Consider the following 19,284-nt stretch of genomic DNA (forward strand, 5'->3'; position numbering starts at 1 on the left):
AATAAAGGTGGTCCTTATGGCAACTAAGTTTAAGAAAATGTATGGTAGGGAACAAAATTGGAAGAGGCTAAATGTGGATGAAGCTTAGATAATAAAATCAAAACTTTGTTTTAATGCTGTGTGATTTATTGAATAGAAGCATAACCAAAATGGGACATTGCTTGAGGAGGAGTTATTAGTAGCTCACAGAATCTCTGAAGTGAGATCTCTGGAGCCCAGTTCTCTGGCCTGGTCAAAATCATTCTGTCATAAATTATGTGCTGCCACCTGGTGGCAGTTCAGGTGTTACCGTTCCACTGTTGTCCTTTGACATTTCCGTTGAAAGATTTGGCACCCTTGCAAGTGTTGTCTCTCATAGAGCTCGATACAAACAGTTGATAAATACTACTGGTAGCAAACAGTTTAAAAACGCCACCAAGCCAGATGAATTACCTGCCCAGTAAAAGCCAAGAGGAAGCTTGGTGGGAAGGCTTTTTCAAAGCAGGTCTACACATCAGAGCAACGATGGCCTATGTATGGATCTCTGAGTTCAAGGCCAACCTGGATTAAGAGCATGGTCCAGGACAGCCAGGGATACAGAGAAACTCTGTCTCAGAAAAAAAAAAAAGGGCCGGGCGGTGGTGGGGCACGCCTTTAATCCCAGCACTCGGGAGGCAGAGGCAGGAGGATCTCTGTGAGTTCGAGGCCGGGCTGGACTGACAGCCTCCAAAACAATACAGAAAAACCCTGTCTCGTAGGAACCAAAAAAAAAAAAAAAAAAAAAAGTGGGTCTAAACAACAAAACTTTTAAATTTGGAGCTAGAGATGCAGCCCAGTAAGCAGAGTGGCAGTATGCATGAAGCCCAGGTGTGGTGGCACATTCCTAATCACCCCAGCCTTCAGGAGGTGAAGGCTGGATACCAGGAATTCAAGGTCATCCTCAGCTACATATGGAGTCTAGGCCAGCCTGGGACACTTGATACCTGGCCTCAAAATAAATAGATTAAGAGTAAATAGAAAGGGGAGGGAAAGCCGGGCGGTGGTGGGGCACGCCTTTAATCCCAGCACTCGGGAGGCAGAGGCAGGCAGATCTCTGTGAGTTCGAGGCCGGGCTGGTCTACAGAGTGAGTTCCAGGACAGCCTCCAAAACAATACAGAGAAACCCTGTCTCAAAAAACCAAAAAAAAAAAAAAAAAAAAAAAAAAAAAGAAAGGGGAGGGAAAATAACACAGTGGATATGAGCATTTACCATGCAAGCATGAGGAGGAACTTGTAATCCCAGCACTCCCACCACTGGAGATGGAGGCAAAGACTAACACCAGGGTTGTCCTCTGATCCCAATGTGTGCACTAGAGTGTCGATGAACACACTCAGTCATTCCCACAGACATACAAGACAAGTATGATAGGATATGCCCGTAATTCCAACACCTGGAAGGGGAAACAAGGCCATCTTTGACTATATAAAGAGTTTGAAGCCAGCCTAGATAACACAGGATTCTGTCATATACATACACACCAAAATAAATAGATAAAAAATAAATCTAGGTCTGAAGTCAAGAATGAGCTCACTGTATCACTTGTATTCCCCACAATAAGGACTCAGGCAGGACTGAAACAAGCTGTGGCCCAGTCTGAACTACAGAGTTCTGAGCCAGCCTAAACTAGAGTCCCTATTTCAAAAAAATAAATAATAGGTAAAAACAAGGGTGGAGAGATGGCTCAGCAGCTTTTCCAGAGGACCCTGGCTCAATTTTCAGCACCCATATATTAACTCCAAGTAGCATGTTAACTTAAGTTCCAGAGTATACAATGCCCTCATCTGGTCTCTGCAGGCACCAAGTACCAGACAAGCACATTGGTACAGACATACATACAGGCAAAACACCCATTCACATGAAATAAAAATCTAAAAAGAATAGTAAAAACTCTCCTCCTTCTCCCCATTTCTTTCTCCCTCTCCCCCTCCTTCACTTTCTGGCAAAGTCTCATAATACAGTCCTGGCTGATGTAGAGCTTGCTATGTAGATCAGGCTGGCCTTGAACTCAAAGAGATTCACCTGTCTCTGCTTCCCTTCCCAAGAGCTGGAATTAATGATGTGCACCACCATAGCCATCAAGAGACCCTATCTCTGCCCACCACATATACATGCTTGGAGTATAACACACACACACACACACACATACACACACACACACACTCATACACAATGAGGGGAAGACATCCCTGTAGCTATTCAGTGTATAAGGTCTTCTCCCTATAATGTTGGCTACTAGTTGGGACACAGATTTATATACACCTGTCTTACTGCCTCTGCCTTTTATTGTTTGTATTTCAGATAACTCTCCTCTTGCCAGAACTAAGAGTTAGAACCGTTCCATAAGCTAACTATATATCTTAGTGTAGGACAAATGCATACAAAGACTTAGTTGGTGGATAAGTGACATTATCTTCTGTCTACAGTTACCACTGGAAGAGGCTTCACGAGGTCTCTGTGAAATACTGCTGATTCTTAGGAAATCTTGAACTCTCTAGAGCATAAAGTTCAGAAAAGAAAGTAAAGCTACCCTTCGATGCCTAAGAAGATATACCTTACCAGGTGGTGGTGGTACACACCTTTAATCCCAGCACTCGGGAGGCAGAGGCAAGTGGATCTCTGTGAGTTCCAGACCAGCCTGATCTACAGAGTGAGTTCCAGGACAGCCAAGGCTGATACACAAACTCCATCTCAAAAAAAAAAAAAAAAACCCACTAATATACCTTGCCAGGTGGTGGTGGCTCACACCTTTAATTCAGCAACTGGGAGGCAAGAAAATTTTTAAAAATGAAAATAGTAAAATTTAAATCATGGTATTCTTTATTTATTCGTGACAATTATAGCAAAAACTACTTTTTGGCTAGGTGTGGCAGTGCACAACCTTAATTCCAGCACTAGAGAGACCAAGGCAAGAGGATCTCTGCAAATTCAAGGTCAGCCTGGTCTATATAGCAAATTTTACCTCAAAAGAAACAAATAAGGCAGGCAGTTCTCTGTGAGTTCGAGGACAGCCTGGTCTACTGAGCAAGTGCCAGGATAGGCTACAAAGCTACACAGAGAAACCCTGTCTCAAAAAAAACCAAAAAAAGAAAAAAAGAAAGATGATAGGAGGTGCCATTCTGTAAATCTGTCGCTTATTGGTTGATGAATAAAGCACTGTTGGCCAATAGGGAAGCAAGATAGGTGAGACTAGGAATTAAGGAGGATTCTGGGAAAGAGAGGCAGAGTCAGACACAATGTAGCCCACCACAAGAGTAAGAGGTCCAGACCCTTTTCTCGGTAAGAGAAATACTTAGATTAACAATTATGGGTTAGGCCGGGCATTGGTGGCGCACGCCTTTAATCCCAGCACTCGGGAGGCAGAGGCAGGCGGATCTCTGTGAGTTCGAGGCCAGCCTGGTCTACAAGAGCTAGTTCCAGGACAGCCTCCAAAGCCACAGAGAAACCCTGTCTCAAAAACAAACAAACAAACAAACAAACAAACAAAAAAACAATTATGGGTTAAATACTTAAGTCAGAGCTAGCCAGTAAGAAACAAGCAAACGGCCAACATCTTCATAATTAATATAGTGTCTTGTGTGTTCCTGGGGGCTGCAACTGTGGCAGGGCCTAGGCTGCTGGCAAGGAAAAGACTACACTCTACAGAAAGAAACAAGTAATAAAGGTTTGGGGTCAGGGAATTGTTTTGTTTGTTTGCTTTGAAGATGACTCAGTTTCAGGGAAATTGAGATTCCTACTGCAAGCATACAGACTGGTCTGCTAAGGATGAGGAATCTAAAGTAAACCTCAATAAGTAGTATGACAACGTGACTATCTAGATCTAGTGCAACTGAAGTATCATAGTCTCCTCTGCAATCTTAGCAATACTGCCACAGATCAATATCCTAACCCATTCTACTCATCAGAACAGGAGAAATTATTTCTTTCCAAGTTGCCCTGAGCCTGTAGTTAAAGGTGTATCTATAAGGGGATGGAGAGATGGCTCAGTGGTTAACAACTCTGGCAGGCTGGCAGAAGTGGCCCACACCTTTTTTTTTTTTTTTTTTTTTTTTTTTTGGTTTTTCGAGACAGGGTTTCTGCCTCCCGAGTGCTGGGATTAAAGGTGTGCGCCACCAACGCCCGGCGTGGCCCACACCTTTAATCTCAGCACTTAGGAGGCAGAAGCAGGGGAATCTCTGTGAGTTCAAGGTCAGCCTGATTTACAGAGTGATTTCCAGGACAGGCTCCAAAGCTACTAAGAAACCCTGTCTTGAAAACATAAAAATAGGGACTGGAGAGATGGCTCAGAGGTTAAGAGCACTGACTGCTCTTCCAGAGGTCCTGAGTTCAATTCCCGGCAACCACATGGTAGCTCACGACACGACCATCTACAATTCAATCTGGTGCCCTCTGCGGGTATGTGGGCAGAGCACTGTATGTGTAATAAATAAATAAATCTTTAAAAAAAAAAACATAAAAATAAAAAAAGAGTACTGGTGGCTCTTGCAAAGGACCAAGGTTCAATTCCCAGCACCCACATGGTGGCTCACAACCACCTGTAACTCCAGGTCTATGAAATCTATTGCTCTCTTTTGACCTCCACAAGCACCAGGCACACTTGTGGCAAACAGATATATATGCAGATAAAACATTCATACACAGTTAATTAATTAATTAATTTTAAAACAAAGGTGGCCTGGTATTGGTGGCTCACACCTTTAATTCCCGTACTTGGGAGTCAGAGTAGGCAGATCTAGGTGAGTTCAAAGCCAGCCTGGTCTACAGATAGAGTTCCAGGACAGCCAGAGCTACATAGAGAGAGACCCTAATCTATAAAAACCAAAATAAACAAAAAAACAAGGTGTGTCTATAAATGTCAGATTTCAGAGGCAGAGGTCACAAGAAACAGTCAGGTAACAACAAGGCTATGCAGCTGAATAGATCCCATGTGCATGAACATTCATAGAAAACACATCAGGGAGCATTACACCACTTTATTTTAAATGAGTTTGGGGAGCAGGAATGACTGTACAGTGAGATGCCTTATAAGAAGGGCACATACCAGAAAGGGCGAGAAGATTGCCCCGGATGGAAGTCTCATCTCATTCTTCTTACAAGTCCTTACAGGTCACTCTGGAAGACTTTGGGGCCCTGAAGGAACAGATCCTCTTGTCCAAGACTCTGGCCATGGGGCTGAGAGTTGCGGGGTTCCAGGTTAGAAAGAGTATTCTGGAGTTCTAAGAAGAAGCAAAATGAAAAACAAACCATTAGCAAGACTATGATATAAACTAGGTATAAAACTAGACTCTGAGGGCTGGAAAGATGGCTCAGAGGTTAAGAGCAGTCAGTGCTCTTCCAGAGATCCTGAGTTCAATTCCCAACAACCACATGGTAGCTCACAACCATCTGTAATGAGAAATGATGCCCTCTTCTGACCTGCAGGGATACATGCAAACAGAACACTGAATACATAATAAATAAATAAATCTTAAAAAAAAAAAAAACCTAGGCTCTGGACCTCCCTGGAAAATACATACAGGCCTGGTATATATGTGCCCATTCTATGGGGGTTTCTCACTGTCTACCTGTTTCAGTCCCCCAAATGCAATGAAGTGATTCAATGAAGAATATAGCGGCATGTCTGGAATCCTAGCACTCAGGACTTAGGCAGGAAGATGTTGAGCTCAAGAGCAGGCTGGGCTCCATGGCAAGCCTGAGCTACAAAGGAAAGCCTGGCCTTTAAGTAAATATTAAATGATAACTACTTTGGCTTCTCTTTAAATCATATAAATATTTTGCCTTTCACTAAATCAATACTAAATAAAAAAGTAGCGTAACTCTCCCTGATATGTAACATGGATAGATGGACTCACACAGAAAAAGGCAACGCCAAAAGATCAAACAGCTGCATTCAAGCACCATTCAGATCCAACCTCCCCCAAAACTGTCCTTACCCCTATCTAGTTTCTTTAAAAGTTCCCAGCTACGGTCACAGTCTGGAAGACTGACTTCAGAGTTAGATGATGAAACAGACATGGCGAAGATGGTGGCCAGAGGCAGCTTAGATTGTCGAGCATGAACAGAAGTTCTAGAAAGAATAATCAGAGGCATAGAAGGTGACGGATCTAGCACACTCTTTCAGCATAAAACTGTCTTCCTTTCTGAGGTCAGGATTCCAGACTCCTACCCTGCTCCCACCATTATCATTCAGACATATAAAGATATATCCCAATGCTGAATCAAATTATGGGTGCCGCCGGTCGTTGGTGGGGCACGCCTTTAATCCCAGCACTCGGGAGGCAGAGGCAGGCGGATCTCTGTAAGTTCGAGACCAGCCTGGACTACCAAGGGAGTTCCAGGACAGCCTCCAAAGCCACAGAGAAACCCTGTCTCGAAAAAACCAAAAAAAAAAAAAAAAAAAAAAAAAAAAAATGATGGGTGCCTAATATTGGGGCCAGCAGGATGACTCAGCTGATAAACATGCCTTTCATCAAGCCAAACAACCTAAGGCTGATCCTAAGAACCATGTGGTAGGTGAGAATTGATTCCTACTGGTCCTCTGACCTCCACATGCACTTCACAGTACATGCATGCCCACACATATACAGAATAAATAAATAAAATGTAAAAATAATGCAGGTGAGCATAATAGCACACACTTATTATTCTATACTTAGGAAGCAAAGACAGCAGGTTGGTGTGTTTGAGGCCAATCTGGACTACCCAGTGGAACTCATCTCAATAATAATCAATCAATAAACAAACAAATAAACACTGAGTCTGATAATATATTCTTGTAACACCTGCACTTAGGAGGTAGAAGCAGTATGATCAGGAGTTCAAGGACAGCCTAGATTAGAATGTTCAATGCTGTTCTTATGAATAAAACCCCATGCGGCTGGAGAGATGGCTCAGAGGTTAAGAGCACTGGTTGCTCACATGGTGGCTCACAACCATTTGTAGTGAGATCTGGTGCCCTCCTCTGGTCTGCAGGCATACATGCATGCAGAACATTGTGTACATAATAAAGACATCTCTAAAAAAACAAACCCAGATACTCAGACCCACCACCCCAACCAATCCTGGCCAAATTTAGGATAGTTGAACTTTGACCTCTATTATACAAATCCCCTCTTACTGCCAAAGCACACAAAACTTCTGACCTGAGGAGGTCCTCCTTCTGGGCATCAGGGGCCTCTGTCCTGGTAAACTCCAAGGTCTGAACCTTGCTCTTCTGGTCCCTCTGTAGGTGTTCCAACGTCTGCCAGACCATGGTGTAGAGGGAGGACTAAATCTCTCCGTTCCAAGGGAAACTGCCTCCCACAACTCCCCTCCTAGGTGAGTGTCTTCATGCAGGCAAGGACAGTGACTCTTGTTTACAACAGAGACTGGAAAGACCTGCTTTGGAGGGATATGGACTCAGCATGGGGAAGGATGATGGGGATAGAGATGGGAGTGGGAGAAGATATCTAGGCCTTTCTGTAGAGCAGGACAGAAAAGAAATATGTGGAGACTGGTCTAACCCTGTCCTACCTTCCAGCTCCGGGCCTGAACCTGGCGCCCCTCAGCCATCTGTTCCAGCAGCAATTCCTGATGTTGGCCTGAAAATGGGACAGAATAGGAGGGGACAATTCTGCAACTTCACTCCTTCGTCACTGCCTTGTAAGTAGACTGGCAAAGGAAATTTAAATATGTTCTGGTCCCGTGACTGGAAAGATTCCAAGCTCATGGGAGACACTAAATTCACACCATGAGAGACACAGAGCAAAATAAAATATTTTGTAGCTTGGTGGTGAAGCACATGCGTACCAAGTACAAGTCTCTGTATTTTATATCCAGTATCACACACCATACAAATCACACAATATACAAATAATAGTAATAATAACAGCAATAATAATTTGCCTGGCCAGGGGTGGGTTTCTGTGAGTTCAAGGCCAGTCTGGTCCACACAGTGAGTGCTAGAACTGCCAGGGCTATGTAGAGACCCAGTCTCAATAATAGTAATAATAATGATGATGGTAATTTGCCAGACTTTTCAATAGCTCAAACAGGCAGAGGTATGGCCAATTACTGGAAGAAAAGATATTCCAAAAATAGGAACAAGGGAATACTCTCAGTCTTTACTTACTCAGCTGGTCTCGAAGCAACTTCAATTCCTCCCGAAGAATCTCTGACTCTTCCCACAAAAGCTGGTGCCTACAAGAGTGACAGCAGTGTCATTCTAGAATCAAATAACAAACCCAAAGCCGCTAGAGATTACAGCTCAATACTAAGGGTTGTCTACCAAGCATACACAAGGCCCAGGGTGCAATATTCAACATGACAGAAAAACAAAACGAGGAGGCCAAACTTCTGTTATGCCAAGGGTTCCGAAGCCTCAAAAGATGAAGCCTTGTGGCTAGGAAGATGGCTCAGTGGTTATGAGAACTTGTTGTTCTTAAAGAGAGTCTTGATTTCCAGCATCCACATGGGTGGTTCAAAACAATCTTTAACTCCAATTCCAAGGTATTCAACAGGCATACATGTGGTGCTCATACATGCATGCAGGTAAAACATTCATACATATAAAATGTTGTGGCAACTTGCCAGGCAACGGTGGCGCAGGCCTTTAATCCCAGCACTCAGGAGGCAGGGGCAGAGGGATCTCTGTGAGTTTGAGACCAGCATGATCTACAAGAGCTAGTTCCAGGACAGCCTCCAAAGCCACAGAGAGATCCTGTCTTGAAAAACAAAAACAAAATGTAGTGGCATCTTGTTCTGCTAGTCGATTTGTGGTGGGGGCAGCATCTAGGCATGTGGCTTCAGGTGTTCCGTGTGAAGGTGGAATTAAAGGAATACACACATAAAAAATTTTTTTGTCCTTTTTTTTGTTTTCTGAAACAAGGTCTCACTATCCAGCCATTGTTGGTCTACAACTCAATATGTAGAGCAGGCTGGTTTCAAACTCATAGAGACCTGCTAGCCTCTGCCTCCTGAGCCCTAGAATTAAAAGCATGTGACACCAGGAAATAAATCTTAAATAAATAAACAAAAAGATGAAGTCTTGCCCATCACTTACTCAGTCTGCAGCTCTTGGTGAAAGCCACTGGTACTACTGAACTTCCCTGGTCTTGTTCTCATTTGGGTTTGGACTAGCTCTTGAACCTTGTTCCGAAGGCCCTTCAGTTCTTTTCTCAACCTTTCCAGGCGTTGTTCCAAAAGGGCTCTCCCTTTGGGGCCCTCCTGAAGCAGTTTTAATGATGCTGCGGTGGGATAAGTGAAGGTAAACTGCTCAAGAGCTTCACACATGAGCCCAGGCACTGCTGCAAATCAAAACTACACAGCAAAACTGTGGGCACATATATAAAGGTGTGTGGGAGCCGGGCGGTGGTGGCGCACGCCTTTAATCCCAGCACTCGGGAGGCAGAGGCAGGCGGATCTCTGTGAGTTCGAGGCTGGGCTGGACCGATAGCCTCCAAAACAATACAGAGAAACCCTGTCTCGAAAAACCAAAAAAAAAAAAATAATAATAATAATAATAATAAAAAATAAAGGTGTGTGGGGCTGAAGAGATGATCGGCTCAACCACTAAAGCCTCACAGCCAAACGTTGTGTGTAGATCAGCAACAGAGCATAGCTCAGCCTGCACACTCTGGCCTTAATTTTAAAACTCTGTATGCTACACAGGAAGAAAAGAATTGCCCCAATACCTTCTAGCATACTGATCTTGTTCATCTGCTGCTTCCGATCCTTCAACAGGCTCTGCACAGCATGCGTTAGAGCCTCAGTCACCTATCCAAGCGGAGAAAACCCAGAAACTACTTTCTAAGTCGTTTTCCCGACTCCTAATGTTATCCTCTCACATTACCACGCATACAAACACCTAATGCCTCACCTGGGCCTGAGCCTGAAGCTGGGCTCGCAGTTTAGTAACTTCATCCCAGAGAGAACATGAGCTGTGGGATTCAGTGCAGCTCAATCTCTCTCCAAGAATCGGAGTCTTTAAAGCCCAGGGCTGATGAGCCTGGGCCCCTGGCTGAGGAGGCAAGTGATGAGGGGAAATCCAGGTGTCAGCCAGGTTCCCTATTGAAGGAATAAGGGAGGGACAAGAGCAGGGTCTGTCTGTATAGGAAATAAGAGTTCCAGCAGGGAAGTAACTGGAATTTGTACAGAATTGTAGATGATACAGGACAGCACTGGAAGAAAGAAGGCCTTAAAAAGAGAAACGACTGGGAGAAAGGACAATACTTACCTGTAGAGGAAAGTCGAAGAGGATACAAAGTCTGCTACAAAAGAAAACAGTTCCACAAGCCAGTGAGCTCTCAGTGTCCTTTAACCTACGCCCTAGCCTAGCCTCCCGATGGGGGAGGAGGAATTCCGGGAGGTCGGGAGGGAAGGTTCCTGTGCCTCCTCACCTTAATCCGGGCCATATTTTCATCAGTTGAATTGAGAACTTCATGAAGCTGATCAGACCAGCTAGGGCTCCTATTCATCCTGGAGCACTGGGGACTGCGTCCCTGACTTTTCCTGCTCTTGCTCTCCCACACCGAGATACCCGCGGTACAGCCCAGAACAGGCCACAGTGTTGGATGGGAAGAGCAAAGTGGGAATGGGAAAACTAAGGTTACAAATACAGTACACCAAAATTGCGAATCTGTTAATAGGGAATGGAAGTCTTGGGGAAATGGGAAAAGGAAGAATACTATAGAATGCAGATAACAAGTGAGGGTAGAATGAGCTGAATCTTGGTTGAAACCTTTCCACATCAAGGACGCTAGCACAATCTCCACGTCAAGTCTATGTCAGCCATCACTACCGCCTGTGAGTTCAAACTCTGGTAGGCGGAGAATGAGATTTAAGAGCGGGTGCCGCAGCGCCACCCGGGAAACTGAATCCGCTTTTTGCGGAGACAACAGGCAATAAAGGGCGGAAATACGTTTCCCTGGAAGCGCCCACACACGTTCATACACCCCCCCCCCACACACACCCCGTGAAGCTTGTCGGGACACGGAGTCTTACGGCCTCTATTAAGCTTGTGTTCCGGGGAACAAATGAACTACATATACCAGGATGCATCGTGCAGACGCAACTGAATCCGTTACTGGTCCTTTACCTTCTGGGAAATGTAGTCCAGTCCGTCTTGAAGCATACAAGCTCAAGTTAACTATGAGACTCCATTTCCCAGGAAGCTCAGCGTTCAGCGTGCGCTATGGAGCCGCGTGTCGCAGAACTGAAGCTGAAGATTGAGGACAGCTTGTGTCCTTTTGGCTTCGAGGTTTACCCCTTCCAGGTTGGTTTTTTTCCCTAGAACTAGCCCTAGAACTAGCTGTATGATTGGCCTCGGCACCAAAAGTGTGAGGCCCGGTGAGCCCTTCTTATCCAACCCAAGCTCATACCGCGGCCATCTAACGACCCGATCTCTGGGTCGTGGTGTGAAACGGAGCTTTGTTTAAAAGGTAGAGAAACAATCCCCATATTTGCCCTTTTACCTCTTTATGATATCAAACAAATGAATTGAATACAACTCACAATCCCTAACCTCTCATCTCCGTCATTTACAGGAGAAATTTTCCTCTGTTGGTCCGGAATCACCGGACGTTTCTGAAGGAATTAAGAGAGGTCAAAGTTTGGAAGGTTGGCATGGCTATGTATTAGCTCAGATGATGAGAGATGAGTATTCCTGATGTTGAACAAGACACAATTGGCTAGTTTGTTCCGTCAGCCAACAGAAGGCTAATTCATTGTGTTGCTAACCATCAACACCGGACTGAGCATAGAAATTCCTCGCGCTCGCCTGGTACAGAAGTCTCTGTAACCACCGTCCCTCTTCACCCCACCCGATCCCGCCCTATCCCACACTTTACTCCCACAGAACAAGATGTGCTTATGTCACAAACCTCAACCAAAATCATCCTGAGGCCTTTCATCTATTTTAAGAGACTTCCCATTTCCTATCCATTCCATTGAGCTGCCCACAGTAAGACTTAGAATGAGGTACTATAGAAGTAAGTTAAGTCTAGTTTGAAAGTATTTGCCAGAGGGGGTTTTTTAAAAAAATGAAATTAAACTCCTGAAGGATGTAGCTATAGAGCTCTTGACCACCATGATTGAGGACTTAGATTCAGCCTGGTCTACAGAGCGAGTTCCAGGACAGCCTCCAAAACAATACAGAGAAACCCTGTCGGGGGGGGGGAAGCAAAAACAAAGAACTGGTGAAAAGATTGATTGAAACAAGGGATGATTATGTACGTCCTAGAGTAAGAATTTGGAGGCAGTGCTGAATGGCAGGTATCGGGAAGAGGGCCAAGCATGGTGGCAGACCCCAGCAGTCTGGAGGCAGAGGCTTTGATTTGGTTACATAGGGAGTTCCAAGTCAGCCAGGACTATATAATGAGATCGTCTGAAAAGTGTGTGTGGGGGGGTCTGGGTAATGGGAATTAGTGTACTGAACAGAGGTAGCTGTAGCTCTCTGCCTGTCATCATAAGATGCTGCTACTCACCTTCCCAATCCCACATCCAACAGCTACCGAGTCTTCCAAATTCATAGTTTTTTAGCCCAACAACCTATCCTGTATCCAAGAACATTTCTCTCATTAGGATTACTATAATCTTGCTGCCATCTAGGCTCCAATCCATTCTCTACACTGCAACTAGATCTTTCTAAACTATCAGGTCACTTTACTCTTTTAAGATAAATGACTCCTCATTGTCACCAAATTGGAGTCATAGTTTTTATTTAAGGCAAGGCCCAACCTAACACCTACTAATCTCTCAAGCCTTTTCTCCTTAGTACAGACCCTTCATGTCCATCAGACCAGATAGTCTGCTTTTCTCAAATGCTATTAGTACATTTATTTTTCTTATTTTTTCTTACTTGGTTTTTTGAGACAGGATCTCTCTGTGTAGCCTTGGTTGTCCTGGAACTCACCCTCTAGACCTCTGGTCCCCCAACCCCCACCCTTGAGTGCTGAAATTAAAGGTGTGTGCCACCACAGTTCAATGAGCTGAGTGCATTTCGACTGGCAAGGCTACATAGTAAGACCCTGTCTCAAATAAGTAAATAAACAGGAGATTCTCTATCTCCCATATCAACCTTCAGTTTCCTTACCAGCCCCCCAAACTGGATTTCAGTGTTTTTCTTTCTTTTTTTTTATTTTTTGGTTTTTTTCAAGACAGGGTTTCTCTGTATTATTTTGGAGGCTGTCCTGGAACTCCCTCTGTAGACTAGGCTGGCCTTGAACTCACAGAGATCCAACTGTCTGTGCCTCCCAAGTGCTGGGACTAAAGGCGTGTGCCACCAACGCCCGGTTTTCAGTGTTTATCTAATGTCAGAGGATACTTACCTGGTCCTGCCACAGGACTGGTCATAATTGTCACTTTCTATTTATGGTTTGTTTATAAACTCTTTCCAATCCAATCAATTGCAGACAGATTTCCCATACAAGGTCAATATGCATATATTACAGAACATCAGTGAAAGTTCTGTGAATGAATGAAATAGAGATGGGTGCAAAATGTATGAAGCCTTGAACACAAAGCCAAGATTATGGGCCTAGTTCAGGACCAAGCTGCTTGCCAACCAGACCTGAACTTTCTGTGTTCCAGGTGGCATGGTACAATGAACTCCTGCCTCCAGCTTTCCACTTGCCCTTCCCGGGACCTACCCTGGCCTTCCTGGTACTCAGCACACCTGCTATGTTTGATAAAGCTCTCAAACCCTTCTTGAAGAGCTACCACCTCCAACCACTGAGAGACCCAGTGGATCAGTGCGTATCCTACCACCTGAGAAGTGTTGCAGAGGTAAGGCTCAACTTTCCTTCAACTCTCAAACCTACATCTGCTTCCTGTTGATCAAGCTCAGTGTAGGGTCTAGACTTAGGGCTAGGAACCAGGCTTCACCCTTTCCTTTAGCAGACTCCCCATCTGAAATCAGTTTCCTTAGGTGACTACACTGATGGACAGCTATATGAATCTCAGGCTAGTCTTATCACCAGTTGCGATATGAGTAAATCCTGTATCTTATAGGCATTGTTCGCTGTCCTTTGCTCTGGGCTGACTAGCTCTATGATGTCTTTGGAGTGTTTTGAAGACAGAACAGTATTTCCTAGCTCATAAATTTGTACATATAAATTCTAGGGTCTTCCCACCCTAGAATTGTACAACTCAAGGCACAATAACTCCTGATAATGGAGGCTTCTGAGCATAGTCTTTTGCATTTCCCTTCAAGCACAGGCTTTTCCCTTCAAACAGAGTTTTTAATGGAGAATTCCAGCAATAGGGAGGTAGAGGCAGGAGGATTAGGAATTCAAGATCTTTTTGTTGTTTTTCGAGACAGGGTTTCTCAGTGTAGCTTTGGAGAGCCTATCCTGGCACTCACTCTGTAGATCAGGTCGGCCTCGAACTCAGGGATTCACCTACCTATGCCTCCCAAGTGCTGGAATTAAAGTCATGCATGTGCCACCAACGCCAGGCCTGATCATCTTTGGATAGATAGAGAGAGAGAGAGAGAGAGAGAGAGAGAGAGAGAGAGAGAGAGAGAGAGAGAGAGAGAGAGAGAGAGAGAGAGAGAGAGAGAGAGAGAGAGAGGAGAGAGAGAGAGAGAGAGAGAGAGAGAGAGAGAGATTGATAGAGCAAGTTCAAGGTCATTCTGACCCTGTTTCAAAAAGCCAAACCGTGAGCTTATACAACTTAGGCCTTTGTAGAACAAAGTCATGACTCCTATCATGCTAACAGAATTTTCCAGAACTGCAAATGGAAATCATTGCTGACTATGAAGTTCACCCCAACCGGCGCCCTAAGATTCTAGCCCAGACCGCAGCTCATGTGGCAGGTGCTGCTTACTACTACCAACGAAAAGATGTGGATGCTGACCCATGGGGGACCCAGGTTAGTAAATATGTGTGAATGAATGAGTGGGGACTGAGAAAAAAATAGTGAAGGCCCCTCCAACTATCCCTATGAGGTCCCACATTCCTTCACCTACCTTTGATGAAGTTGATATATAACTCAAAACAAAGCATGTATGGTCCTGACAAATAGGCCACCTGCTTTCTGACCCTTTAACCTGCTTTCTGGTTTACCTGAGGACTAACAGTTCAAAACACCTGGTCCCTTTTTAATGTTTTAAAAGTATTAAAAAAGAAAAAAGCCGGGTGTTGGTGGCACACGCCTTTAATCCCAGCACTGGGGAGGCTCATAAATCGGAGGGGGGAAAAAGCTTGCAATAACAGCATTTGGACCTAGTGTCAAAACAACTTCTGAAACCTTGCTTTTCTTTGCCCTCTCCCTAGCACATAGCAGGTGTGTGCATACACCCCCGATTTGGGGGCTGGTTTGCTATCCGAGGGGTCATGTTGCTGCCAGGGATTGAAGTACCAAACTTGCCACCCAGAAAGCCCCCTGATTGTGTCCCTACAAGAGCTGGCCGCATCACTCTGCTTGAAAGCTTCAATTTCCATTGGCGAGACTGGACATACCGGGATGTTGTGACTCCTGAAGAGCGGTACTCAGAAGAACAGAAGGTCTACTTTTCCACTCCACCTGCCCAACGCTTGGCCCTATTAGGCTTATCTCAGCCCTCAGAACACCCTAGCACTACATCTGAGCATCCTAGTTCCATGCTTACCAAGCCTCAGGATTCCAGCAGAGCTCGAAGCTGGCTTAGCCCCAGAGTCTCACCACCTGTATCCCCAGGCCCTTGATACCTTTTCCCTTGTGGGATTCCCACTTATGGTAGATTTATTTTGGGTGGAATTTGGGTTTTAAAAAAGCACTTTGAGCCCAGTGGGGTGGCACAAACCTTTAATCACAGCAATCAGAGACAGAGGCAGGTGGATCTCTGATTTCCAGACCAGCCTGGTCTACAAGAGCTAGTTCCAAGAGAGCCTCCAAAGCTACAGAGAAACCCTGCCTTGACCCTCCCCTCAAAAAAGAAAATGCATTTTGAGCCAGGCGGTGGTGGTGCATGCCTTCAATCCTAGCACTCAGGAGGTCAGCCTGGTCTACAGAGCAAGTGCCAGGACAACCTCCAAAGCAATAGAGAAACCACGTCTCGAAACCCAAAAAAAAAAAAAAAAAAAAAAGCACTTTGCTTTTGTTTTTTCAAGACAGGGTTTCTCTGTAGCTCTGGACCCTGTCCTCCAACAGGCTGGCCGGCCTTGAACTTAGAAAGGTACTGTCTGTCTCTGCCCGAATGCTGGGATCAATGTGCCACCAATGCATGGCCTTGGTGTTTTTTTTGTTTGTTTAAGACAGGGTTTCTCTGTGTACTCCTGGCTGTTCTGGAATTCACTCTGTAAACCAAGCTGTCATCCAACTCAGATCTGTCCACCTCTGCCTCCCAAGTGTTGGAATTGAGATGTGTACCACCACCACCCAGTGAAAAAAGCAGATTGAGTATTTCCTGATAGCTCTTCAAAGAGTGTCAAGACTCAATTTACATTGGTCAAGACAATTAACATGCAAAGGCAGACTCAGAAATCAGCAGCTGCTTCAAATATGAGACTCATACCATTACTGTTTTTGTGTAGAACTTCATGATACTATTTAGAGTCATGGTTCTCAATATTCCTAATGCTGTGACCCTTTAATACAGTTAGTTCCTTCCTCGTGTTGTGGTAACCCCAATCATGAAATTGTTACTGAAATAATTGTTATGCATCATAATGTAAATGTTTTCCGATGGTCTCAGGAAACCCATGAAAGTGCCCTTTAACCCCCCCAAAGGGGTCTTGACCCACAGACTGAAAACCGATGATTTAGTGGATCCCAGGGGTATATACTCTTTAAATGGTACTCACGTAGTGCTATGCCATGTTATTTAAATAAACTTTGACACTGTCTGACCTGTAGTAAGTGGTTATTACTGAAGGCTTAAGAAATTTTACACTTCTCATAAAATACATCTAGTTTGACTCTGGAATGTTGGAAGGTCATGGCATAGGTTTGTCTGCTCTCACCAAAAATCCAGAAGAAATTTTTTGCTGACTTAACAGTGAGGGCCAAAAAGGAGTATCCTCTAATCATAGCCAGAATGCAAGAAGTTGGATATAATCCTATTCAAAGCCATTAACTTTGCCTGTTCTCTCCAAAGTGATAGAACCCCCTGATTTTTCAAGTCTCACTGCCTGGGCCTAAGAAGGTGGCTTAGTTGGTAAAGTGCTTGCCATGTGTAACATAAAATTGTATCGGTAAATTGTCCATGCACTGGTTGCATTCATAAAGTGAAAAGAGGATCAGAGGTTTACCTGTGGGAAACATGAGGTCCTGTCTTTAAAGGGAAAAAAAGCTGCCATCAGAATCAGCTGAAGGTATATACACACATAAAAGTGAGATATTTTTTTACATTTTGGATGGAAGGGCAGACCCAAGCCCTACTACACTGCTGGCCTGTGGCATGTTTGCTGGATTCAAATGTTAGTCCTAGTAAAGTTACTTGGACTGTTTTGCTGGAAGAGTTGCATAGAAACAATTTTTGCTTCTTAGGATAAATGCAAAAGAATAATTAATTAGGCTAGTAATAGGCTCAAGATGGAAACAGAGAATTGGCTCATTGAGGTTGTCCTTTGACCCCAGATACACCCCTCCCCCCAAAAACACTTAATTTAAAAGAATGAAAAAGAAATGGCCAAGCCTATCAGTTCTTTAAGAAGCATGTGCTGAGCCGGGCATTGGTGGCACACGCCTTTAGTCTCAGCACTTGAGAATGGGAAGCAGAGGCAGGTGAATCTCTGAGTTCGAGGCCAGCCTGGTCTACAGAGCAAGTTCTAGGACAGCCTCCAAAACAATACAGAGAAACCCTGTCTCGGAAAGAAAAAAAAAAAAAAAAAAAAGCATGTGCTGGACTTCTTCAGTTTGGAATTAAAGACAGTTAGCTGTGAGCCACATTGTGTATTACAAACAATAAGAACCCAGAGATAGATATTGGGGTTAAAGCTTAAGATCAGAGATGAAAAGCAGCCAGCCATTACAGAGTTCTCATCTCTACCAATGCTCAGACCAAAGGGGCAATGGTGTCCTCTGATTGCATCTCCAAGCTGCACTGTGCTCCTGCCTAATGCTCTCTAGTGCTGGGATTAAAGGCAGAAACTGTTTCTCTTTTAGAATGATTCACTCTCATGTAGCCCTGGGTGGCCTTGAACTCAGATCTGCCTGTTTCCAGAGTCCTGGGATTAAAGGTGTGTGCCACCATCACCTGGCCTGTGACTGTGGCTAGCTTTGCATTCTGATCTCCAGGCAAGCTATATTACATCATAAACAATACATCACCACAACCTGATACAGCTTTTTTAAGACAGTCTCACTGAACTTCATGTTTATTGAAGTTTGCTGGCCAGCAAGCTTCAGCAATCTGCCTGTCTCCCTTAGTCCCCTGCACTTAGATTACAGACACATAGCATGGTACTGGCATTTGGGCATTAGACTCAGACCCACATGCTTGCACTATATTCTGTCCAGAGTTTAATAACTCTGTAGCAACCAAAAGCAAAGACCAAATAAAATATCAATTCAGGTATTTATGAAATCCTTCTTAGCTGAGTGTTCTCCACACAGGTAAACTTTTTTTTCCTGGTTTTTCGAGACAGGGTTTCTCTGTATTGCTTTAGAGGCTGTCCTAGAACTAGCTCTGTGGACCAGGCTGGCCTCGAACTCAGAGATCTGCCTGCCTCTGCCTCCCCAGTACTGGGATATTAAAGGCATGTGCCACCACCGCCCGGATCACACAAGTAAACTTCTGATACCTTGTCTTCACTTCTCTAGTGCTGGGATTACAGGTATGTCCCACCACATCCCATTTATGTGGCAGTAGGGTTAGAAAACAAGGCTTTGCGCATCTAAGGCATACTGATTAGTTTTTGTCAACTTGACAGCAAACTATAGTCACCTTGGAGAGGAAACCCCAACTGAGGAATTGCCATCAGACTGGCCTGTGGGCATTCTGTGGGGCATTTCTTTTTTGTTGTTGGCTAACTGACTTAAGGGGTTCACTGTGCATAATACAGGTAGCTCAGTGCTGGGGTTATGGAGATAGCTCAAGCCATAAAATGTTCTTGTGAAGTTTGGTCCATGGAACTACTACAAAAAAACAAAACAAAACAAAAAAAAAAACAGGCCATTCGCACAAAAGCAGCACTGGAGGAACAGATCCTGAGAGCCTTCAAACCACACCTACATGTCACGTTCCAGGACAGTTAAGAGATCCTGCCTCAAAAGGAAGGAACTGAGGAAAGGGTTCAGTGTTTAAGAGAACTTGTTGCTCTTGCAGTATACCCAAGTTCAATGCATGCAGGGAAAACATACACATAAAA

At 44.4% G+C, this 19,284-nt stretch overlaps 2 protein-coding genes across 4 annotated transcripts; one reads left to right on the forward strand and one right to left on the reverse strand.

Moving 5' to 3' along the window:
* Nucleotides 1–4,974: 4,974 nt before the first annotated feature.
* On the reverse strand, nucleotides 4,975–10,916 carry Ccdc163 (coiled-coil domain containing 163). Of its 3 annotated transcripts, none has more exons than XM_040756892.1 (10): nucleotides 10,393–10,912; nucleotides 10,230–10,260; nucleotides 9,873–10,060; nucleotides 9,688–9,769; nucleotides 9,057–9,240; nucleotides 8,127–8,194; nucleotides 7,529–7,596; nucleotides 7,159–7,256; nucleotides 5,950–6,083; nucleotides 4,975–5,232 (listed from the first exon to the last, which is right to left on the reverse strand). In XM_040756892.1, the coding sequence occupies exons 1-10, from the start codon at nucleotides 10,741–10,743 to the stop codon at nucleotides 5,117–5,119; spliced, it is 1,320 nt and encodes a 439-aa protein (XP_040612826.1). In that variant the 5' UTR covers nucleotides 10,744–10,912; the 3' UTR covers nucleotides 4,975–5,116. The 3 variants fall into 3 exon arrangements, with proteins under 3 accessions (XP_040612826.1, XP_012970414.1, XP_021084019.1); XM_013114960.3 differs by having other exon boundaries at nucleotides 10,230–10,263; XM_021228360.2 differs by lacking the exon at nucleotides 5,950–6,083 and having other exon boundaries at nucleotides 10,230–10,263; nucleotides 10,393–10,916.
* Nucleotides 10,917–11,117: 201 nt separating this feature from the next.
* On the forward strand, nucleotides 11,118–15,890 carry Mmachc (metabolism of cobalamin associated C). Its single transcript, XM_005072058.4, has 4 exons — nucleotides 11,118–11,267; nucleotides 13,583–13,777; nucleotides 14,711–14,863; nucleotides 15,268–15,890. Exons 1-4 carry the CDS (start codon nucleotides 11,187–11,189, stop codon nucleotides 15,676–15,678), a joined length of 840 nt encoding a protein of 279 aa, XP_005072115.1. The 5' UTR covers nucleotides 11,118–11,186; the 3' UTR covers nucleotides 15,679–15,890.
* The last annotated feature ends 3,394 nt before the right edge of the window (nucleotides 15,891–19,284 follow it).

Source organism: Mesocricetus auratus, unplaced genomic scaffold, assembly GCF_017639785.1.
Source record: "Mesocricetus auratus isolate SY011 unplaced genomic scaffold, BCM_Maur_2.0 Super-Scaffold_100014, whole genome shotgun sequence".
Classification (NCBI taxonomy): Eukaryota; Metazoa; Chordata; class Mammalia; order Rodentia; family Cricetidae; genus Mesocricetus; species Mesocricetus auratus.